General features: G+C 36.1%; 1 protein-coding gene across 4 annotated transcripts in view; it reads right to left on the bottom strand.

Annotated features, from left to right (window-relative positions):
- The window catches only part of Vav3 (vav guanine nucleotide exchange factor 3), a 367,327-nt gene that overhangs the window by 61,158 nt on the left and 280,268 nt on the right, over positions 1 to 25,901 (bottom strand). For all 4 annotated transcript variants that reach the window (XM_047545972.1, XM_047545990.1, XM_047545982.1 and 1 more), the window contains one exon: positions 5,863 to 5,999. In XM_047545972.1, coding sequence (XP_047401928.1) covers positions 5,863 to 5,999 — 137 coding nt within the window. The remainder of the gene's footprint in view (positions 1 to 5,862; positions 6,000 to 25,901) is intronic.

Genomic DNA, 25,901 nt, shown 5'->3' with positions numbered 1-25,901 from the left:
TGATATTCTTATTGGTTTCCCTCTGAATGTAATTTGGTTCTTTTCTCTCGCGGCCTTTAAAATTCTGTCTTTATTTTGTATGTTAGGTATTTTCATAATAATGTGCCTTGGTGTGGGTCTGTTGTAATTTTGTATGTTTGGAGTTCTATAAGCCTCTTGTACTTGGTTTTCCATTTCGTTCTTCAGATTTGGGAAATTTTCTGTTATTATTTCATTGAATAGATTGTTCATTCCTTTGGTTTGTTTCTCTAAGCCTTCCTCAATCCCAATAATTCTCAAATTTGGCCTTTTCATGATATCCCATAGTTCTTGGAGATTCTGTTCATGATTTCTTACCATCTTCTCTGTTTGTTCAACTTTGTTTTCAAGGTTAAATATTTTGTCTTCAATGTCTGAGGTTCTGTCTTCCAGGTGTTCTATCCTATTGGTTATGCTTTCTATGGAGTTTTTAACTTGGTTTATTGTTTCCTTCATTTCAAGGATTTCAGTTTGGTTTTTTTTCAGTATCTCTAACTCTTTATTGAAATGATCTCTTGCTTCCCGTATTTGGTCTTTTAACTGTTGATTGGTGCGATCATTTAATGCCTGCATTTGCTCTTTCATCTCCTCCTTCAATGCCTGCATTTGCTCTTTCATCTCCTCATTAGCTTCCCTGATCGTTTTAATTACGTACATTCTGAACTCCCTTTGTGACATTTCTTCTGCTGTGCTGTCATTGGGTTTTATTGATGTAGTATCTAGGTTTGTTTGGGACATTTTCTTCCCTTGTTTTCTCATAATGGTCAGTTGTCAGTGGGACCCTGAGATATTGCAGTTTTCCACTATTGGCTTATAGTGTCCCAGTAGATTTCCAGTGTATCACCTCCCAGCCTTCAGTAGCCTGATGTCTTGGAGGAATCTGATAAAGCAGCTCATTCGAAGAATACTGCCCCTAGCCCCCTACTGGTTCCACGTTTTGGAACTGGCTCTGTGTGGAAATGCTCTCACTGTGGGCCTGCACCGTGCAGCTGGCCGTGTGGGAAGAGCCCACTGCCGGAGTGTGGAAGACTACCTTGGGAAGACTCAAGCTGCCCTGCCCGGCTCTGCTAAGCCACCTCTATCTGGGCCTGCCACCTGGGCTGAGCTTTACCCAGTGGGCAGACTCACCCGTGGCTCCACTTCAGTCCGAGTCTCTCAATGCCTCCCCTTCTTAACTCCTGGGTTGTGGAGCGACCGGGGGTGCAGTCTCCCTCTAGGCCGCCATCTTGGATCGCCCCGTGAAGAGAGCCTGCAGCCGGAGTGGGCAGAGCCGCCTGAAGAGGTCTCCGGCTGCCCTGCCCTTATCCCTGAGGCTGATTGCAGATCGAGGCTCTCCGCTGGTTCTTTGTAGGAGTACACTGCACTGCAGCGGCTCCGGGACTCGGAGCCTGCTCTGTTCAGACAGGCTCTCACTAGCGGGCCAGTTCCGTTCCGAGAACCTGGAGAAGCTGGCTGTGTGGGCGGGGCCCACCGCTGGAGTGCGCAGGACTGCCTGTGGATGACTCCAGCTGCCCTGCCCGGCTCCGATAATCCACCTCTATCTGGGCCTGCCACCCGGGCCGAGCTTTACCCAGTGGGCAGACTCACCCGTGGCTCCACTTCAGTCCGAGTCTCTCAATGCCTCCCCTTCTTAACTCCTGGGTTGTGGAGCGACTGGGGGTGCAGTCTCCCTCTAGGCCGCCATCTTGGATCGTCCTTACTTGCTTTAAAGAGGACATTTATTAAAAACTACAGATAACATCATACTCAATGGTATAGGACTTAACACTTTCACCTAATATCAGGAATAAGGCAAGGATGTATTCTCTCACCACTTCTATTTGACATTTTACTTATGTTCTAGCGATTGTCACAAGGCAAGGGGGGAAAAAGGCATTCAAGCATCCAGATTACAAAGGAAGAAGTAAAACCATATTTATTCATTGACAATATAATTATACAAAATATGTATTGGCACCTGGAGAAGAAAATGTATAAGTGAATTCAACAAGAATTACAAGATGAAAAAATATTAATACACAAAACAACTGTATTTCTACATACTCCTGATGAATAATAGAAACTGAAATTTTAAAACTATAATTTGCAATAGCACCAAAGTGAAGTAATAATTACACATATGACAAAAGACAAGAGTGACTGTGACTCTGACAAGTACAACACTTCTACAAAATTACAGAAGACCTAAAGAAATAGAGTATGTCATGTCCAGTGATCAGACAACTCAATATTATCAATTCCATATAATCTACAATTCAATACAATTCTAAACAAAATCCTAGTGGTCTATGATTGCTGAAACTGACAATGTGATTCAAAAATTCACATTAAATGGAGAGGATTAAGAATAGCCAAAACAGTTTTGAAAGAAAATGTCAACTCATCTATTTATAAAGTAAAGAGGCAACCTAGTAGATAAATAATTGACTTTTCAACAAATGTTGCTGGCTATCCATATGCAAAAAAATATGAACACTACTCATGTCATATACAAAAATAACTCAAAATGCATCATAAACCTAAATGCAAAAACTAAAACTATAAAACTTCTAGGAGAAAACACAGGAGAATGTTTTCTTAACTTTGGGAGAGGTAAAGTTTTTTTTTTGTTGTTGTTGTTGTTTTTAAATGCAGTTCTGTGGATCAAATCCAGGGCCTTGGGCAGGCTAGGCAAGCTTACCCCTGAGCTATATTCCCAGTTCCAAATATTTCTTAGATAAAATGCCCATTGTATGATCCAATGATCCACCAAAAAGAACAATTTAACAAATTGTATTATATCAAAAATAAAAACTTTTGTTCTATGTGTAGCAATATGAGGAATAAAAATAGAATCTACAGATTAGAAGAAAATAAGTGAAAAAAAAAGTTTTACAAAGGAAAGGACTTATGCCCAAAATATACTTAACACTTTCACCTAATATCAGGAATAAGGCAAGGATGTATTCTCTCACCACTTCTATTTGACATTTTACTTATGTTCTAGCCATTGTCACAAGGCAAGGGGGGAAAAAGGCATTCAAGCATCCAGATTACAAAGGAAGAAGTAAAACCATATTTATTCATTGACAATATAATTATTAAGAAAATATTAATATTTTCAATATTAAGAAAATTAAGAAAATAAAATGTTAAAAATTTTTTTGATGAACTACTGGAATTAGTACTTCACCACTAAAGGTAGATGGATGATAAATACACACATGAAAAGATGCTCACAATTATTAGTTATTAGGGAAATGCAAATAAGAAACACCATGGGATACTACTATATAGCCATGAGAACAGAAAAAATAAAAAAGACTGTCCATACACGATATTGGCAAGGTTATGGATCACCTAGAATTTTTCTCTACAGCTAGTGGAAATGTAGCTTGGCAGAGTGACTTTGAAAATCAGACTTAGTAAAGTCTATTTAGTAATATATTCATATATCTATGTAGGATCCATCATTTCCCCTCTTAGAATTTAGCTAAGAAAAATGAAAACAGACAACCATACAAAGACTTATACTTGAATGTTTGCAAAAGTTTTATTTGTAACAACCAAATGCCACTAAAAACCAGAAAATCCATTGGTAAGAGAATAAGCAAATTGTTCTATAGCTATACAAGAATAATACACAGCAATAACAAGAAAGAACATGGTTAAATCTCAGGATGATAGTGTTCAGTGAAAGCCATACAAAACATTTGTGTACAATGAATCAAAATGCAGTCTGTAAAAGTTTTAAAAAATAATAAATTTTTAAAAAATATGATATAAAATTCTAAAAGGTACTGTTAAGGTTTGGATGTGAGGTGTCCCCCAAAAGCTCACATGTGAGGCAGTACAAGAAGATTCAGAGGAGAAATGATTGAGTTATAAGAATCTTAATCCAATCAGTGAATTAATATCCTGATAAAGATTAACTGAGTAGTAACTGAAGTGGTAGGGTATGGCTGGAGGAAGTGGGAATTGGGGTGTGGCTTTGGGATGTAATATATTTGTATCTGGAGAGTGAGACTCTCTCTCTCTGCATCCTGATCACCATGTGAGCCGCTTCTCTCTGTCACACTTTTCCATCATGATGTCCTGCCTCACCTCAAATCCCGAGGAAAGGAGCCAGCAGTCTATGGATTGAGACCTCTAAGACTGTGAGCCTTCAAATAAACTCTTCCTCCTCTACAGCTGTGCTAGTCAGGTCCTATAGTCACAGCAGTGAAAAAACTGACTAAAACTGATACAAACTCATCCATAGTCTGAAAGCAGAACAATGGTTTTACCCTGGAATTGTACCTTTTGCCTTGGAGTTGGAAGGGTAGGATAATAAATGAGGATCTAAAGGAGGAACTAGGAAGGGTCACAAAAATGTTTGGGACTGATAAGTACATGTATTATCTTGATTGTAATGGTGGTTTTACTTGCATATACATTTGATTTGTCAAAATGAAATCAAATTGTACACTTTAAATATGTACAAATTGTCAAATATCTCAAAGCTGTTTTGTTTTAAGTGGTACCAGTGATCCAAGTAAGAGTAGTTTCTCCAAGAGACTAGATTAAACTAGATTATGAATGTAACATAGAGGGGAAGAGATGGAACACACCACTCCCTCAAAAAGTGCAGCTTTGCTATGGGAGAGCAAGAGGGTGAGGTGGAAAGAGGGAACCTGACAGAACCAGGCAAAGGTTGAGTTATCCATGTTTTAAGTTGAGAGAAACTTGAGGATATTTATATATCACAGAAAAGGAGCCATGTGGGAGAATGAAATTGAAAATGTGGGATGGAAAATCTAAGAGAAAGATATGTATTGAATAAGAGGAGCATTATGGGTTAAGTTGAGGGATTCACGAATTCATAGAATTTTTCCGTTATTCTTTCTTCTAAGAAGGATGACATATGAGAGGAGTACGATACTTAAGAAAAATATTGGAGATTTGGAAAACTCATTGGCTACAGAAGTTGAAATGATGGTTGAAGATAAATGTTCAGTCTCAGAGTACTCTTATGTAATGAGATGACAGACAGTAAAATATTCCATGCAAATTAAAGCTCTTGCTTACATGTGTGCACAGTGGGATATTATCCAGTAGTCCTCTGCCTTCTCTGCCTTTACCCCTAACCAAATTTCATTCACATGCTAATCTTCCTGTTGATCCTCACCCAACTCTTCCCTCAATGCAAATAGATATTTAACAAATTCTTTAGATTTGCTGGGAAATATTTCTAACGCACATAAGAAAATAGAGAATAATTTAATGAACAGCAGATTTTATTATCCAGCTTTATCAAATCTTAACGTTATACCAGATTTATCTCAATTTTAAAAATGCTTAAATCAAATGTAGGCTTACTAGTAAGATAGATTTTACCACTAGCAAACATCAACATAATCACTTACTTTTCATATTTCATTTATTTCATGAATAATGCCCAGGGCACCTCTGAGAACTTCAGGTACTGTGAGTAGGCAAAGAATCAAATATGGCCAGAAATGGCCACTGGCAAGCTAATTAGGTAGTTTCCCTGAAGTGAACTGCTAATATATTAAAGCCATGCAAATTAGATCATGCCCACAGGTACTGAGTTTGGAAAATCTGCTCTGGCAAGGTATGAATTTTTAATAAAAATGATAATTATGACTAACAGCATTGACACTATTTTCCTTTAGCTTTCTAACACTCACTGCCACTTTGGTATTGGTAAATATGAGGAAGGCTAATAAAAAATAATTTCCCTCTCCACAGTATGTAAGATTTCTGAATCTGAAAGCAAGCAATCAGTTTCTAAAGATAAGAGCTTTATTCTTCATGCAGTTATGAATCATCCAATAAATAAAAAAGTTATAATTTTGATGGTACCTGCCAAAACAGACTGTGTGCATCTCCTCTCAGAAGTTCAACTGTATCCCCTGCCTGGATATGTAATGGGGGTCCTTCATGAAGAGCTGGGGGTGGCGATCCAGTGTAGTTCCTAATGACCTGCATCTTTGGCAAACCTGAAAATAAGCAACACGAGTTCTAGAATTGAGAAAGCAATGAAATGTGGAGTCTAAATGTACTTTTTCTTTTTTTAAAAAAAGAGCCATTATTAACATTAAAACACTTTAATACCACTAGGTGCAAGTAAACATTTGAAGTAATTCCAATAGAATGCTTTTCAACTTTCTCATTATTTGAGATGGTAATAGAATAAGAAACGTATTCATCCCTTGATCCCTTACATACTTTCCCTCTCTCTCACCATCAACCTCCTTTTTGTTGAAAAAAATATTTCTTTCAGTTGATGCCTACTTCATAAAAAACACATCACGTATCGTACAATTTAATGGAAAAGAATCAATTTTTTCATCAACTCTATCCTTTCTGCCTACTACTTTCCTCTTGGGCATTGGCTGATTTCATCACTAAGGAGGCTCACCCCTTCTGTGTATGTATCACGGTGCCCAGTATAAGGTTGCTATCTTAAGGTTATCTTTGTAATTCAAAAGCAAAGAGGTGATGGATGTGCCACTGCAATACTTAAGACATTTAGATGGAGAAACTCTTCGGGCTCAAATTTAGGCTTGCAAAACAGACTCAATGAAGGGAATATGTCCAAGCCAATAGCATCAACAATATTTGAAATACAAATCTGTCCCTTCTCTTTGTATTTCTTTGAATGTTCAATGAAGACCTCGGTTCAATATTTCATTTTTGAGAACAGCAACTTCAATTGCACACAGACCTAATTGCACCAATACTGGTCACAAATAGACAGCCTCAGAATCACTTTTTTCACTTAGAGGTGAAACTGCTCCCTCCTAAGAGAGAGATGGCTCATGAACATGCTATTTATTGCATACTCCAGAACTTAACCCATTGCTTATTACACTTCAGGAATTTTTATTCTAATGATTGTGGTGACTGGATGAAAGTGCTGCACTAAGTACATATAGGAGGATGAATGACTGTCATTTGGTTCTTGATGTCCAAGTTCCCTAGAAAAGGCTTCGATAACTACATGGAAAGCTCCAGCAAAGAGTTCCAATAAAGTCCTCAAAAATCTTTTTCAACAGTCACCACAGAGAGGGGAAAACAAATGTTGCTATAAATTAGACAGAACTGAAAAGCTTTTGTCAACAGTTTCTTATCAATACAGGCAATCAGAAGGCAGAGGGTTGAAACACATTGCATCTTTCTCCCCAGTTTAGCAGCTGGGACTGCTGAGGCATGTTAGGAGTTGCTACATCACCCCTTTGCTTCAGTTCTTGAACCACAGATCCCTGGAGGGATGACTTTAATCCCACATCTCTCATGGAGTGATTCCTTTCCAGATGCTAAAAGGTGGCACCCTAAAGCAAACAGCAGCCTTTATTGTTTTTGCCAAAAACAATACTCCACAGGAGAACTCTTCTGGTTGAAGTGTTTATCAGGCTTGTTCTCTATACACTGTAAATACCTTTGAGTATAGAGTGGGCTTATTTTACACATTCTATTAAATTGCTACTGTTAACCTAAAATGAAATCTAAACATCCCATACACATGACAATTGATTTAAAAGCTCAATACGTGAAAGAGGATAAAGTAGAATTTTTCAAATGGAGTCCGGTCTGCATGATCGTTATTCCACATTTGGAGGTCAGAGTTGAGGTTTGCCTCTCTGTTTTACTGAGCATTTCTAGGGCATTTGGTAGGCTCCCTGGGCAATTTGGGGTCTATGCCAATTTTTAAATAGAAACTGAAGGCCAGAAAGAAGAGTTTTCAAACCTGAAATAATGCATGTGGCCCTGTCTTTCCTGCAGTTGTTTGTGGCCAAGACCCACAGGGATAAAAGAAGCAGCGCCAAGTACGTGTGACATACGATGGGAAAGATAGTTCTTTTATTGTCAACGTTACTGGGTTAGTCATTATCAAGAAAAAATGATTGAAAACGTATAGAATGTTTAGGAACAAAAGTTAACTGTGATGACATTTCACTACCAAAAAATGCATTAGAGATTGTAACACATAAATGTCCAGGCTGCATACAAGGCTGTAAGATGTCAGGCATGGAGCAATGTTGCCTCCTGACGTTTTCAATGGACTGGAATGCCATAACATGTGGCCTAGTAAAAATCACAGTATTAATACATGTGCCCTTTTCCCTTTTAAATACTGTGGTTTTTAAATAGTCTGGTCAAAAAATAAGACCTAACTATGTTGCAAAGTAGCAATGATGGACTTCGCTCCTATAACTCCATTTATTCCTCATTTTTCATTTACTCTAACTTTCTGCTATTACTATTTGGTTATGAGCTCCATTTTGGGAAGGTGATCTAGTAGAACAATAGCATAAGTACATTAGTAACCTCATTCCTAAAACAAAAATGGGTAACCCTTGCCAGGAATTATGGTTGTGTCCAGGTAATAGCTGAAAAGACATAGTAACTAGCCTCAATTCAGCCACAAAGGGCTTGCAAAGAACGGTATTTAGTTAACTCTTATGCTTTTCTCAAGGGACAAATTATGACTTTATAGTATAATGGAATTTATATCTTTGGTTATTTGTTAGATGAGTTTTGGCTCTTTGTTTCTAATTGGTTAGCATTTTCCATTTTAGCATGATTTGTTGTTAGGGCTACAGGACTACAGAGATCAAAGGAGAAAAGGAATGAAACAAGGGCACGGATACTTAAAGAAGCCTGACACGTTGCCCCTGCTTCTGATGCTAGCATATAGAAGGTGCTCTACAAATGCCAGCAGGACAAATAGTTGTTTTCCAAAAAGGAACCTTCCTTTTACAAAAGAGGCACAGACACATTTCTGTGAACATAATCATATCAACCAAGATTTAAAATGCAATTAAAATAAGAAAAGAGGGAATGAGTTAAACTTCAAGTCAGCACTCAGCTATCAATATGATATTTAACACAATCTACAACCACAGCAGGCATCACACCTCATAAATGAGATCAAGAACAGAGAAGAAATTAGATTTACAGATGCTCATATTTTGAATAGTCATTTACTGTTGATTTAGTGTAGGTTCTCCTTATAAAATATGCCTGATAGGTATTAACCCAAATTTTAAAATGACCAGGACAGAACATTCACAACATGTCCCCATGACAACTCAGTCATTGTGGCATACAGTTTATTAACAAGGTTTTCCTGAAACTTACTCAAAAATCTCTCTCTTTTTCCATTGACCTGCCTCCTTCCATCTGGAATTATGCTGAAGGAAGCAAATCTCCTTTTTACAGGTCAGCCTTTCCCTTTCAAACTTTGTTCAGGCTGAAAATCCCTAGTTCTTAAAAAGAAAAAAAAAAATCCTTTGGTTATCCATGCTTTGAGGGATTTTTGAGATGCAAAACAGTCTGAACTCTAAGAATAGAAATGTAGGTTTCCTCATTGACACTGGTAAATCACAAATATATAGCCAAAGGTTATCTTTATAAAGATGATCAAAAATATGCTTTTCACGATATTCTAAACTCACAACTCATGGAAAACTGTTTCTTTCTCCTTGGGAAAACTAAGACTAAGTAGTTGTTCAGTTTCTTTCTGCTCCAGAACTGCATTTACAATGGATGTGGCACAGTCACGATGCTGCTCACCAAAATCTAAGTATTTATGCTGCAGCTGTCTTCAGATGTTACATGCAAAACAATCACATGTAATTTCATCATATATATGTGGGCAATCTTGGAAATTCCCAAAACTTTACATAATCATAATTATAAATTATAATCATAATTATAAATTATGATTGAAATGGCTCAGCCAAAATTACATTTCCTGCCAAATGGTTAGTTATTTAGTTTTATTCATTATGACAAATGCTTTGTTGTATCACTATACCCTTAATATCTAACCTGTGAACAATTTTGTCCTTGACTTTTTGTTCACCCTAGCAATTGTTCTAGGTCTTAAATCAAAGTTTCTAAGTCAGCCTTATGCATGAAAGATTCACACACCAAAGAATTGGCAATATTAAAATGATAGTTATATGCCAGTGATAGTCATGGAGTTCTGATTAAATAAAACTAAAGCCATGTGGAAGACTAAAGTCTCAAAAACAGAAAAAGAAAAAAAAATGTGACACATGCTGAGTAACTTTTTTAAAAGGTGCTTTAAAAAACTGTTAATTCTAGATAGAATCTTATTAGAAAATTAACCAGATATAAACAATTTCATTAATAATTTTCACTTAAACCCTCAAACTCAAAGAACTTCACAGTGCACTGTACCAGTATCAGCTGCTGTGTTGTCTAAGCAGGGCAGGAAGAGTGATTGTCACAATATAGATTAGGATCTATTCCGGATGCTGATATTGATGCCCTAATGCAATGGGCTTCCCTGGGACAATAACTCAGAGGAGAATGCTGCTACTAGATAAATATGTTGTCAGTAATGTGCTGGCCTTTCACCTCTGAGGCCTAATTTAAAATCTAAACACAGTCACATTAAAAAATAATTAGTTTTGCAAGATGTCAGAGGATCTTGTTGGTTCATCCTGGGAAACTCATAAGGAATGTAACATATGCATTCACTCGTAACTGTGTCTTGAGCACTGCCCAGTGCTGAGCATGAAGGGTTCAGAATAGAGCCAGGGTGTGACTCCTGTTCTCAAACAGACTGCAGTCACTGCATTGAACTGACGGGTGAAGGCAAAAGAAGCAACACCACTGGGTATGGTTTCTTGTGCAGCGGGAACTTTTAAAAAATATTTCTATCCGTAAAATTTCAGGAAATTTTGTTTTAATAAATCTTGAGTAGAATCCTAATAGTATATATTTTTATTTTTTTCTCCAAGTTTCCTCACTGTGACTATCAAATTATAGCTGGGTTTCAGAACCTCATTCTGATGGGTTCACATACAAAGCACCATGACCAACATCCACCATGACCCAACTTGTTTTTGAGAAAATTACAGTGAAGTCAGTGCCATCTGGCATCATACCAACAAAATTCTCTTTAAATTCATATCTGTGCCCTTCCTGATTCACGTCCATGATCTAAGCCTGAACTCCTGATAAGCAGGCTGGGCAGATTGGGGTGCTGTACCTCCCCTGCCCACCGTACCTATCCGGGCTCTTTCCAAGAAGACACTGCTCTTTCCTTCACTTGTTGGTCTTCCTAGAGGAGCAAAAGGAGCCTCAGAACGGAAACCATCTGCTATGACAGAAGCAGACAATTTGGTGGAAAACAAACTAGTCTAAAGAACTAATTGTTCACAAAGGGAACACTTCGCATCAATGATTTTTAAAAATTTTCACCCAGAGAAGCCTACTTTACTTTCATAAACAATGATGAGTCAAATGGAAGAAATAGTTATTGCTCATATAAAAAGAAGGGTTTGGTGTAGAAGCCTTCTTCCAACTTTATAAACACTGACTAGTCACTCTTTGGCACTGCCTATTAGAGTATTAGTGAATTGTGAATCAAGGGTGAAAGATATAATAATGCCTTTTGGAAGGTTTTTAAATTTTAATTTATTAAGAAGATGTTATATGTTATATAAAAGAACTAAAAAAATTCATGTAACTTTAAAATCCAGGCAAATTTAACATTCTGTCTTATCATATATGGACATTTCAATGAAAAAAAGAGTGTTTACCCAAAATCTTTAAATAAAATTCAAGCTCTAAGAGAACATACTATGGATTTGGCAGACTTCTAGTAAATAACCATTCCCAAGGACCTGAGTGCATTTTGAGGAGCACAGCCTGGAACTATCTCATTATATTCTTTTCAGAAAATAAAAGAACATAATCACATAATCTTAAATAAGAGTATTATCATCACCCACTCTTATTGCCTTATTTTCTATATTATACAACTAGGAAGCAATATGGCAAATAAGTGATCTAACATCAAAGAGTTAGTTAAAAGCAGAAGCGGAACAAGAACTCAATTGACTGACTCCTAGTTCAGTGATCCTACTGCCGGCAGCCACTTTCCACAACATAGAGGAAATAGGCTATAGCAGAGTAGAGGTCTCTTGACAGGGATGCACGTTTCGGCATGATCTGAGGTACACCCCTGACACCTGGGAATCCAGTGTTATCTTGGGAGGCAACAAAGAGGGATAGAACTTTCTTTTAAGCGGTGAAAGCATTCCCCAAGACCAGTTTCATTCTAGGAGAAAGGTAATAACTCTCACTGATATATTCTAAACCAGAGTCTCAAAAATACCCGACTTAAAAAAATAATCACCGCACCAGACAATCCATGGAACTGTCTGGGGCTGACACATTCACAAGCAGCTCTGAGGATCTGTGGGCAAGTGGTCACATGTAGTTGTATCTACATAAAGTTATAATCACTTAAACCAGATCATTCTGCACTGCTGAGCACACCCAAGTGTTTCACAGATGGTGATTAAGCCAAAGCCTGCAAATTAGTCGGCTGGACATGTGAGACACCAATGAATGGGGAGGAGGCAAAAGGAGACTGTCAAATGGGCTGTTCTTACTGAAGGAGGATAAACCAGATGACCAGATTTACTCTAATGGAACATGAAAGGAGGAGGCAGATGCATAGGTCAGTAGAACACAACTCTTGATGACTCCTGAGACAAGAGAACTAGGATTATTAGTTTTCAGAGCTGTTGGTCCAGAAAGATTTCTTCAAAGTCTGTGGGACTTTCCTTTGTGGAAAGCACGAGGATGCTGAGTGACCACAAAGATGACTTTTGGGTCTGTCTTCTTACCCATCAGGTATAGACCCTTCTGTCCCCCAAAGAAATTCAGCATGTTTCTTTCCTGAAATCAAAATTAAGTTTTAACTGGGTATGGTGGCACATTCCTGTAATCCCAGCAACTCAGGAGGCTGAGGCAGGAGGATTTTGAGTTCAAAGCCTGCCTCAGCAATTTAGGGAGGCCCTAAGTAACTCAGTGAGGCCTTGTATCAAAAAAGGACTGGGGATATGGTTCACTGGTAAAGGACCACTGGGTTCAATCCCCAGTATTAAAAAAAAAAAAAAAAAAAAAAAGGTTGTTTTAAGAATTAAACCATATTAAACCATAAAGATAGCTGAGGGATAAGAGAACAGAGTAAAAGTAAAATCAATTAAGGCACTTTGTGATAACCTAGTTTCCTTCTTTGTTCTACGGGTTAATTCATTTATTCAACATGTGTTTACAGATCATTCATTTCTAGGCAGCACTGGGAAAAAAAGACTAACCATGTCCATCCTTCATAAAGCTTGTATTTTAGTGAAAGTAACCAACATGAGAGCAAGTGGATAAAAGTCATAAAATCAGATTTAAGTGTTACTAAAGTGCATTTAGAAAAAAATACTGGATTACAGAGTGACTACGATGCAGGGGTGAGAGGATTTTAAGGGAAGGTAAGCAAGTCAGGCTTAAGACCTGAGGAAAAAGCTGTAAGCCTTTGTGATGGGGTTGAAATTTAACAATCAAGCTGAACTATAAACATGAAGACTCTGAGCCTGAAATGAGATTAAAGTACTTTAGGGTCAGGACATCAAATAAAAGCAAAGGATAAAATTTAAGATAGATAATATGCAATCTCGAGAATCTGGCCCATTTCATTACACCATTTCTACACTAATTTCTGTTGAATTATTTGAAATTTATGGGACAGGTGAGGTTCTTATTAGCATACTGCACCTTTTTTCTGGATTATACTTGCTGTTGTCTGCACATAAATCTCAGCCCACACCCATGGGAGGAAATGAAAAAAAGTCCGACCTCTCTTCTTACTCCTTAAAGCTCACATATTGCTTCTGCTAACAAACCCACTACTACAGACTGAATGTTTATGCCCCCCATTCATATGTTGACATCTAGTCCCTCATGTGGTAGGAAGTGATTAGCTTATAAGGGAATCAGTGGATGTGACTAGCGCTTTCTCAGAGACCCTGGAGAGCTGCACCCCTTCCACCATGTGAGAACGCAATGAGAGGACAACAGTCTATGAACCAGGAAGCAGGCCTCACCAAACAGAATCTGCCAGGGTCTTGACTTTGGACTTCTCAGCCTCTGGACTGTGAGAAATCAATTTCTTCTGTTTATAAGCTACCTATTTTATGATGTTCTATTGCAGCTGCCCAAATAAACTAACATACCTACCACATTCCCTTAAGGACTTAGACACACTTTTTTAGATACTCATTCATGCTTATTGCTTCAAAACTATTTATTACACAAAAATTATTTATTTAGCTAATATAAAGTAACATGTACCCAGACCATATACAGTCTTGGTGGAGAGTTTATATCCTAGACTGTGATGGCTTGATGACAATTTGTATTCTTCATCTCAATGAATTTTTTTAAAGAAAAAAGGAAGAAATGTAGTGATTCTTTTCCCCCCCAAAATTCACTTCCAAACACTTGGCATACACACTCGATTATATCTCCAAAGTACCTCTAATGAAACCATTTCTTCTCACCCTCATTCCTACTGCCCAGTTCAAGTACTGTCTTCCTAAGTGGCTATTTCTTATCAACTTTTATAATAACTGAGCCTGCATATAGCAGCACGATGTTTTAAAAGCATGAATTACATAATAACATCCTCCGATTTAAAACCCTTTCCACTACACTTAGAATTAGACCTGAAATCCTGGCCATCATCTATCTACAAGACTCTCTCTGGCTCCCGACGACTCTCTAGTCTCACTCTGTTCCAATCTCATATTTGCCCACTGTTTTTAGTTATGCTGAGTTTCTTGCAGTTTCTCACAGATCCTCAGCAAATATGTCAGGTGAAGATTGTCCATATTTTTATAATTCATAAATGTATCTACTGGTTATCTGTCTCCTTCCCTTTTTTATATATTTCTGCCACTTAAATCAATACAACAAATATTTTAATAATTTAATCATTACTCAGTTTTTGTTGATACTATATAATTATAATTAGTTTTGACTTAATTTTAAACAGTATTTGTGCTTTTATTTCTATCAATACGCTATATATAACTACAATTTTGTGAAATTATTTTTAATGTGCAAAATTGCTAATTTATTTCTTGAAAGTCCTTAATAATAACACTCTTAACTTATACTCATCCTCAGTATGCTTTAAATTAGGTGACTTATATCATCTATAGTTTAAGAAAAAAAAATTTTTTATTCCTATATAGTCACTTGTTTCATTTGCTTGCTTTCCTCAACCTCTATCTCCTTCCCTCCATCCTGAGATACACCTGCTTGAGCAGCAGTGAACATATTCAGATGTACTTCCCATAGATTTAGATTTGTTTGGACACATTTTATTGATTTGTAAGTTAAAATGAAGAGCATGTGCAATTGGTATTCTTGGAGGGTAGAGTTTCGGAGAAAGCAAATGACTCTAGACCATCATTTTGATGTGCTGATTTTTTTTTTTTTTTTAAGAGACTTCAGAAGCCTTACGTAAGAGATCAGCTATCAATTATCTGCATAATCATGCACATAAATTGAACAATGTCTTCATCCTTCTTAAGAACATTTTTTCTAAAATAAAATTTGAAATGGGAAGCAGGCAAAACAGAAGAGCAGGCTCTTCATAAAACAGTACCGCATTGACAATATGAACTTGAAGAACTTCCAACTAGTTCAGTGTTTGAAAACTGAATCCACATTCAAACTCTGAGGATCCATCACCATCACAATATCTAACTGGTAACTGGAACATTACTTATCTTGCATTGTTTATTTTTTGTCCTTAACCTTTTCTTGAAGTAAAAAAAGGAATATAAGTCAGAACCATTTACTTAAATCTTATGGATTCAGGCATGAGTACAAAATTAAGCAGCTTAAAATCAAATGAATATATAACTATTATCAAAACCAGTGATGTTTCATAGGAAGAGTTCAGGTAAGTATTAATGTAGTAAAAATTTTGTTTAAATTCCCTTTAATTAGAGCCAAAGATCAACAACCAATAAATCTACCTAAGAATACAAATAACTGAGGGGGAAAAATTCTCCTTTTTAGCACTGCTTATAATAAGAAGAAGGAAGAATAACAGAAAATGGAGATGCTACACCCTTATATGGAAAGGTGCTACTGTCAAAGAAAGTGCTTAGGATAATTTAGTCAAATGTTTTCATTTACATGCAAAACAATGGAAATCTAGTTGCATGTAGTCAGCAAATATGTCAGGTAAAGATAGTCTATACTTTTGTAATTCATAGTTATCTATTTACTGATGCAATAGATTTTGTAATTCATAGAGTTATCTATTTAACATGATGCTTTTTCCAATAGTGCTCTGTCACCCAATGAGGGCAGAGTCTTGGGTGGGAAGCATGAGAGAAGATCACAGAAGATCTCACACATTGTTATTTCAGATTTTAATAATTAGTGAATAAGTCATTATTTTCCCAAAGGAAGCTGGGAAAGAATGAGATTCAGAATTTTTCAATGAGAATTATATTACTATATATTATATGTTATATTATATTTATTATGTTATCTATTATTGTTATATTATTATTATTTATAAGCAACAATAGGTCAATAAGACTATTACAAGAAGTTCAGAAATTGAGTTTCAAAATCTCTAAAGCCCTGAGATTATTATATTGGGCATATATGTTCTACCTCCTTCCTATAAACTGACTGGAAATACTAAAAATTTAAGGTATTCACATATAAATTTCTGGAATTTACCACCTTTCAATTTAAAATATTTGAAACTCGGACACCAATTTTAACAATAGTGTTGGTATTTTTCTTTCGAAACCTTGATTTTTTTTCCTCCTTCTCCTATTAACTGGAAAACTACTATTTCTTTACCTAACCTTACTTTTTTTTCTTCCCTTACCTTCTTTATGGTTAATCTAATTGTCTCCCATAATTTTTAGCTTCCCATCTTTTTCTACATCAACAGCATCTGACATCATCCTTATATATCAAACTTACGTTATAGTTTTAACATGTTGAAATGTAGCAAAAGTTTTTTTTAAAGGGTTAGATCCTTGATCCTTCTAATCATCTGAAAAATGATAATGAATGGTACCTACATTTTAAAGGTATAATAAAAATATGAAAGTAATAATTATTAAAATGTAAACTACAGACTACAAAGAAAATTACAATTGTTAAAATAGTAAGAAATTATACCAAGATCTTATGAATCAACTAGAAAGCAGTTACACTGGTAAAAGCAGGGTTATGTATAGAAAAGATATACTGAAATAGAACTTTGAGTTCTGTCTCATTTCTCAATTAAAACATCAATGACACCTGGCACAAAGTTCATGTGCAATTACACACACAACACACACTGTATTAACATGTCATATCATCCTAAAATCAAACTATTGATTTCTCACTTGACTTTAATCACCATGAAAAATTGCTCACTCTAACAATGACCTTTTCCTGGGCTCTGTAGAGTCTGGTTGTTTCATTTACCTGTTCCTTGTTCTTCCATTAAGACAAAATTTTCCAGGATAATGTGGAAAGTTCACTTTTTGCCAATACCCCATTGTTCATCCCAGAATATAGAAGTATGATATATATGGGTTTAAACCAGTATATTGGCTGGTTAAACCCATAGGTATCAGATGTCAACAGTTTTGGAACTATGAAAAAGGTAACTTTCCATAGTTTAACCTAGTATGTACCAAAATAACTCTTGATATATATGAATTCAGTACCAACTATAAATGAAGTTCATATCAGGACAGGATCTGATTAAGCTGAAGTATGACAAAATGTAGGCATAAATTGTTTAGAAAAGAATATTTCATATAAATTTGCACTTGAGTATTAACTCTGTGGAGCAACACTAATTAGTAACTTTTTGTTCAATAAATATTTGTTGAGTCACTCCTTGCAATCTACCTTGGGGACCTAATCCTTTCAAGATAGTGTCACCCTGCCCCCACCCCAGGATTCCACAGCAAAGATATTGTATTTTGCCCCTTAAGCTAGGGAATATACCTAGTGATGGCAGAATTTGCAATTTTGTCTTCTGTAAAAATATTTCATCTCTATATAGCAAAAACTATACACATTATTTATTATACAATCACAAAACAATTATTTTTATCTTTACTGATTAATCATCTTTGTTTTGCTAACCCCTAGCATACTGCTTGGGCATATGGTGAAAGCCTGGTAATAATGAATGATTTAATTTTCACAAGAATTTTTACTTTATGAGAGTTAAATGTGAATTTTTAAACATAAACATGTGATACAACCAAGTCAATATTTCTTTTTCCTATTATCTTCAAAGATTTAAAAATTCATGGCATTTGTTTTTAAAGCACTCTGATTTAACCTAAAGATAGATAAGTTTGGGCATTGACTTCTGATGCTTTGTTATTATGATTAATTAAATAAACAAGAGGGCAGGCAAACACAAAATTAAAAAAAAAAAAACAAAAAACAATTCAGAATGTCCACCTGAGCAACTGAGGGAGTACATTACTTCTCAAAATTCTAAGAAATGACTAGGGAATATTTCACCAAGGAGACGAACTCACAAGCCATTTCTTCAGTATACCAGATGCATCAAGCTCTCCATTGAATTCCAGATTGCTTTTGTTTTCTTTTTCTATCTCCTAAATTAATAAAAGGCTTATAGAATATACATTTGTGTTTCTGGCAAATTTCACCAAAATTTGTTTTTGGTTTTGCCAAAAACAGATAATAAGTATGAAAGCAGTTTGAAAAGTTACAAGAATTTTCTCCTGAACACAATATTTTGGAATCCACAGCCATTTAAAACATATCCATCTACAAGTTTGGTTGGTTCCTTGACTCACTGTTGGCTGTTTCCCTTCCTCTGAAATATTCTGGATATGAAGGGTGCAATAATGAGTAAGACAGTCCTTTCCCTCAGAGCTGAGTGCCTCCTAGACTACAGAGAAGAGTGAACACACCTCCCCATGCTCTGTGACAACCATGACAGGACAGACACATCGCTGTGGAAGCACTGAGCAGAGACACTGAAACCAGGAAGATCAGAGGCCTTAAGGGAAGAAGACGCTAAGCTAGAACTGACACCTATGTAGGCATGAGGGAAAGTATCTAACTGGTACCACATTTAAGAAGGTACAAGTCTCTGTGAGTGAATGGCATTCCTTTTGGGACTCTGCATTTCCACTGGGTAAGTGAGGGCAGGCTGATATGGACATTGGCAAAAGAATGGCTCAGAGTGTTGGGCCACAGATTAGGCAAGGCAGAAAACACAGGAGGGGGCTGGTGAGCAGAAGTTAGCAGATGGTGGAGGGACAGGAGATCTGAGGTGGGAATGAGAGAATGAAAGTAATGTTTTAGAAATGTAACAAGTCTGGGTGACAAGGCCCCACTGGTTATGGGGATAAAGGGGTGAAACAGAGCAACAGCAGAGGTTGCTGGAAGTAAAAACATCAATATTAGGAGAAGTAAGGAAGCTTGCATTTGGGTAAGTTCTGCAATATGAGGTCACCCTGGGTTGAAGGCAGTATGTCCTTTTGTGTATGTGCAATAAATTATGGAAAGGAGTCCAAGAGGGTGGTACAGGGTAATGGTCACAAACATAGCTTTGTGTTAAACAGGTCTCAGGATGAGTCCCATAAATGCTTCATTTCCATGTCTGCACAAGGTGACACTGATACAATTAAGGAGGTGTGTATGTAAAAATTACATACGAAGCACTTAGTACGATGCCTGGCACATGGTCTGGATCCATGGACATTTGTCTTTTCACTGAGTCTACCTGCTTCTCTTAACAAACTACTTTCATTAACCTAGTTTGTTTAGTAAAAATGTTCCCATGGCTCACAACATAATAAAAATAAGAAAATATATACATATAAGAATGATATTCTCCAGTTTCATCCATTTGCCTGCAAATGCCATAATTTTATCATTCCTTATGGCTGAGTAATATTCCATTGTATATATATATACCACATTTTCTTTATCCATTCGTCAATTGAAGGACATCTAGGTTGGTTCCACAATCTGGCTATTGTGAACTGAGCAGCTATGAACATTGATGTGGCTGTATCTCTGTAATATGCTGATTTTAAGTCCTTTGGGTATAGACCAAGGAGTGGGATAGCTGGGTCAAATGGTGGTTCCATTCCAAGTTTTCTAAGGAGTCTCCACACTGCTTTCCAGAGTGGCTGCACTAACTTGCAGCCCCACCAGCAATGTATGAGTGTACCTTTCTCCCCACATCCTCGCCAACACCTGTTGTTGCTTGTATTCTTGATAATCGCCATTCTAATTGGGGTGAGATGGAATCTTAGGGTGGTTTTGATTTGTGGATGATGACACATAATGGGGGGTGGGAGGGGTTAGTGTTAGGGTTAGAGTTAGGGTTGGGGAGGGGGGCAAGAATGGAGGAAGGAAGGACTGTATAGAGGGAAAAGAGGGGTGGGAGAGGTGGGGGGAAGGGAAAAAATAACAGAATGAATCAAACAACATTACCCTATGTAAATTTATGATTACACAAATGGTATGCCTTTACGCCATGTACAGAGAAACATCATGTATCCCATTTGTTTACAATAAAAAAAAAGAATGATAATACCAAGCAATCTCAGCACCAAATGATATAATTACTAAAAAGAGTATTAATTAAAACTCTAGGAATGGAGAAATAAGCTACTGGAAGAGATTGAAGAGCCTTGAAATAAGTCTTTTATGCATCCAGTTGGAATAGAGGCTGAAATGTGAAAGCAAAACATTAGAGCTTTTAGAAATCAATACATTAAACTGCTTTTATGATACAAAATAGAGAAAGTTTGCTTCCAAAAGACACAAAAAGTACAAAGTAAAAATGAATAAATTTGTTCCATTAAAATTTTAAATTCTGAAAATCATAAAACGTAGATGCATGCAGTTATAATAACCAAAAGATTAGTGCCCAAAATATAAAAGAACTGCTAAAACTTAAAACAATAAAAAGCCCAATTAAAAAAACTGTGAAAAAAAAATATGGACAGGTAAGAGAAACTGAAAGAATGTTAAATGTGATGAAATAGTCAATGTCAGATATTAATTGTTAGAGGAAAAGTTTTTTAAATGACCTATTAATTTATACCTTTCATGTTGGTAAAACTTATAAATTAATTACACTAAACATTTTTGGAGGTTCAAGGAAATAGGAGTCTTTTCATTAGGATAAAGAAAAGGCAAAATGTTAATATGTATTTACTCTTAATGGTAAGTGCATCAGTGTCTATCATATTATTTTTGTTGTGTTTGAACATATTACAAATGTATTTCTTTAAATTTCATTAAAGAGTATTTAATAAAGTACTTACTTTGAAGAGATTTAAATTATTTTTAAAAAAGTGGTATAGCCTGTATTCACCATGAATACTACAAGGAACACGTAGTATAAATAGTATTTTCAGTGAATAAAATTAGCAAACTCAACTTGCTATATACTGAAATAGTTGTTGCTACTTTATTTAAATTTTCACCATTTGATTTTATTTGCATTTGTTAGATAATGAATGATAGCAGAAAGTACTTAACTGTGATGAGTCCTTATTAAACAGATATTATCCTAGCTCCCTGTGCTGGGTGCAATGTCCCTTTTTTCCTTCTCTCTGACCACCTATGACTGTCCTTCAATAATACTCTCAGCAAGGGTCTCCAGAGAGCAGAAAATGAATCAAGGTTACTCAAGCATACAAGCTTAACCTCCAACCTCAGCAGAGACTACCATACATTTGTCAGGCAAAACAATCACTTCTCTTTCTTAAACAATTAAAGTAAGACTTCAGCTTATGAAACAAAACAATCTAACAGGTTACGTCAATATTGTATAAAGGTAACATTTATAAGCAAATTCCACATCTCTAAGTCACGGTCTAAAAATAAGACTCTGTGTTTGTGTGTTTTAAGCAGAATTTCTAATTTCATAGCCTATATTTTCTTTTCTTTTGGGTGCTCTCTCAGGTAATAATGAGTGCTATGGAAGAGGCTACTAAGAAAGAATTGTTATTCACAGGGACTTAATTCTTCTTGACATTTTGTCCTGAGAGTTGCCTCTGGGTGTATATTCTCTTAGATATAACAGTGGCTCATATAAACGTCAACACACTACTGAGCTTGCATGACACTGATACAAAGGTCAACAAAAGCTACACACAGTTACCAGAGGTAGAGCAAAGAATGTAACTCAATGCAAGCACTGTGACAAGTTTCTGGGATTCACAGAGCACTCTTAGGATGAAAGTTCTACTAATAGTAAACATACAACAAAGGGGGAAATTAAAATTGCACTTTCATACTTGTTACTCTAGGATATTTTCAAATACTTCATGGGTATTGTTAAAAATTATGACCAACCACTTAAACACTCAATCATTTTATTAGTAGAGCCATATAAGAAAAATTGCTAATTAATTGCTATTAGTACAATCACACAGGAGAACTATAACTAGAAAACCTATAGTTTAGGGCCCAGTTCTGATTCTGGCATAGAATTTATATGAGGGCAGGAGCATTTCCTCAAACGTGACTTTATCTCAATTTCCCTACTGGGCACAATTCTTCAATATCTTTTTTAAGTGAAAATTAATCCTGTTCAAATGAATGGTCTCAATAAAGTTACTTGCATAGAAATGTGGAATGTACAATTATAAAAAATATGGCTGAAGAATAAAAGATTTGATTTGCTACTTCAAACCTACACATAGGATATGAGAATGGAGTTAAATTCTCAAAGAAATTCACTTTTATAAATAAGTGAATGGGTACAGATGTGTCTGTTAAAAAGAAAAACCACTTACACATCTAATCACACATATTCCAACACTTCAAGATGTCCAAAAGAAAACTACCTGGGATTTCAAAGCTTCTCATTTAATCAGGAGTACTGACAAGAAGATGGGTGTTTTATAAGGAAGTACTTATATTCTTACATACATGTCTACATATATATATAATATATTTTTATACAATATTCTTGCAGTCTATAGAATTTACCCAAATTCAGTTGTTTTTATAAGGACATACTCATTGAGGTGCTACCATGTTAGGTAGTAGGGACACATCATTATGTGCTTTTCTTGGTTTTCTGTTGAAAGTTTATTTTCATGTGTGAGTTTAAATATGCAAATAGCTGTCTATAAAATTTATTCATTAAACAATGAGCCTCCAGTGAGAACTAAGTGTGTGAGAGTTAAGTGAGACCTTTCCTACTCCCATTCTCACAATTCAAATGACAAGTCACCAGAATGTCACGACTGTGAAAGGGCAAATATTTATGCTTTTCTTTTCCCCACCTCTCCACAGGGGACAGCTTCTCCAATGTCACTGTATGTGGGGGAAAAAGCTCCCCAACAACTGCAATTAAAATTTTTAGCATCTAAAAATTCCCACAGATAACCTGATTCATGTTTAATTTACTGATATATTTCCTTGCTCCAGTTTTTTTGTTTTTTTTTTAATCCCCAGGTTATTCCCTGTTGTTCCAGTTTCAGGTTGTGACATGTTGAACTCTGCGATGCTTAGGAAGGGACTTTCTTTGCATACCTTTTTACATGGCTGTTATTCTTTGAGTAACAGTGTCCACAGTGAATACCACTTACAAGGTGCTGCACTTGAAAGTTTCTTTCTCGCTGTGCTGAGTTACATAATTGTTATTTTCATCTTAATTATCCCAAGCGAGTGGGAAGGCATTTTGAGATTTGGCTTGCTTGGCTTCAAAATGAGGTAACTAGAAAAGAAATTAATTCATGTGCCAGTTTCTCTAGGCATCCATCTATATCTTTGCAGAAAGTCAGAAATACATACCAGGACACCGCAGTGACGGGTGGTCTTAAAGCTTCCCTCTTTACCAGACTGAAACATGTTCCATGTCCCTTTTTGTGAAACACATCATTCACTATGGTTGCTAAGTGAAGGAGACCCTAGGATGTGACTTATTTCTTGGTATTTCAGCTTTCAGACTCTGTATGTTCATCTTTTCCTAAAGCTTCCATTTATCTGTGTTCAATTTTTTTCAAAATCTACCATGTACTTTGTGCTTAAAATGGTAATAACATAACAAACAAGAAGGCTTCTGCTTGCCCTCACAAAGCTTAGACTCTAACAAAGAAAACAACACCAGCAATTATAAGGCATTACTGAGTTTTACAACACAAAAATGGCAAATGACATGGCAGCATAAGGCAAGGACAATTTCATCAAGAGCTCAGAGGAGAGACTACACTCGGAAGAAGGTCCAGCAACAAGAGGCTTGCCAACATGACTGTGGTTTACATAACATGATGAAGATGACATTAATTTTTATAAGAAAAAAGGACTGGCCCAGCAGGGTGGCACACGACAGTAATCCCAGCAATTTGGGAGGCAGAGGCAGGAAGATCACAAATCAGACGTCAGCCTCAGCAACTTAGTAAGACCATGTCTCAAAACAAAGAAGAAACAGAATAACAACAACAACAACAACAACAATAATAATAATAATAAAAAGGACCAGAGATGTAGGTCAGAGGTAAAGTGCCCCTGGTTTCAATTCCCAGTGCCAAAAACAAGAAAGACAGAGACTATAAAAAATTTTTCTTAATAAAATAATAAAAATGGATTACATTTTAAATAACAACAGTTTATTTATAAAGCACAATTAGGATTATCTTTCAAATGTTCATTGTAGTAGTTATGTTATGAAAAAAAAATGGAAACAAATGAATAGCAAAATGAATTCTAAATATTCTAAATGAATAGCAAAAGGGAATTGGTTAAATTAAATCCAGGGTGCATTTTTATAATTCAATATAAACTGAAATTTCCAAATAATGTCATAGAAAACTACTTCTATAATATATGGAATTATATCCAAGGATGTTGTTGAAAGGGAAAAAACAAGTTACAAAATACCAGGATATGCAATAAGACCTCATTTCTGAAACATTATAGAGAAGCACAGGAAAAAAGTTTGAGACATGCTATAATACTAATGACAGTTATTTTTATTAAAATAACTTTTGTCGATTTCAATTCTCTAAACTTTAACATGCTTCATTTTTAAAGATTTTTTTAATGAAATATTCTAGGTAGCCAAGATACCCCTGTTGCCAAGAAAATGAGGTTCAAAACTCCTTGTCCTGCCCTGAACAGCATCATCACACTACACTCCCTACCACAGCATTCCGGCTGCCAGACACCAGCACTGCACCTAGTCAATACTGCACCTCCAAGTGACTTAGAACCGGCATCCCCTGTGGGTGGGCGTGGCAAGCAGAGGGCACATTCATGCTAGGAAAGACTTTCTTCTGCCTGGCAGACACTGTTCCATGCCTGGAACTGCAATGGCCTGAGGAACACTGACTGGATCTTGGTACCACCAGCCCCATTCAAGGGCATCTTTGCTTTATCTCCTGCTGTGATGCACCAACAGTGCACTGCACCCTCCTTGGTGAGCAGACTATGCACTTGCAACACTGCAGGGCCTGCTCCTTCTAGGCCTTCCTGGATGCCAACTCCAGAATATCATCCCAACCTTTCCAGGCAGATCTATGTCTTTGTTCCACTGAAGTTACACAATCTTCTGAATCTCTATCATAGAAACTGTTAAGATTGAATATAAATTATACATCAATTTTATTTCCTCCCCACTTGAATATAAACTTCACAAGGTCAAGCATCATGAATTATTCAACTGTTTATCCTAAGTATGATGTTTGATAACCAACACTCAATAAATGCCTGTTATTAATGAAAGGCTGTATGAATGTTTATCATTAAAAAATAAATTATTTTAGAATATTTTTAATAAAGTATGTTGTATTTCTTGACTAACTTTGCATGGATAAATAAAATAACAGAACCATTTTGTGTATGTGTGTATATAGTAAATTCATATAATTTTGCGTTGCTTTGGCATCCATTCTAAACACAAATTTAACTTTCTCATACTAAAAGCAGGGCTCAGACACCCTTGATATAGTTTCCAGATCTATACCACACCCAAATGGCTTAGATAAGAGATACAAACTTAGAAGCATCTCTCCCAC

This window comes from Sciurus carolinensis, chromosome 1 (assembly GCF_902686445.1).
Source record: "Sciurus carolinensis chromosome 1, mSciCar1.2, whole genome shotgun sequence".
In the NCBI taxonomy this organism is placed as follows: domain Eukaryota; kingdom Metazoa; phylum Chordata; class Mammalia; order Rodentia; family Sciuridae; genus Sciurus; species Sciurus carolinensis.
Note: the sequence above shows the minus strand (reverse complement) of the source record. Positions and strands in the feature narration are given on the sequence as shown.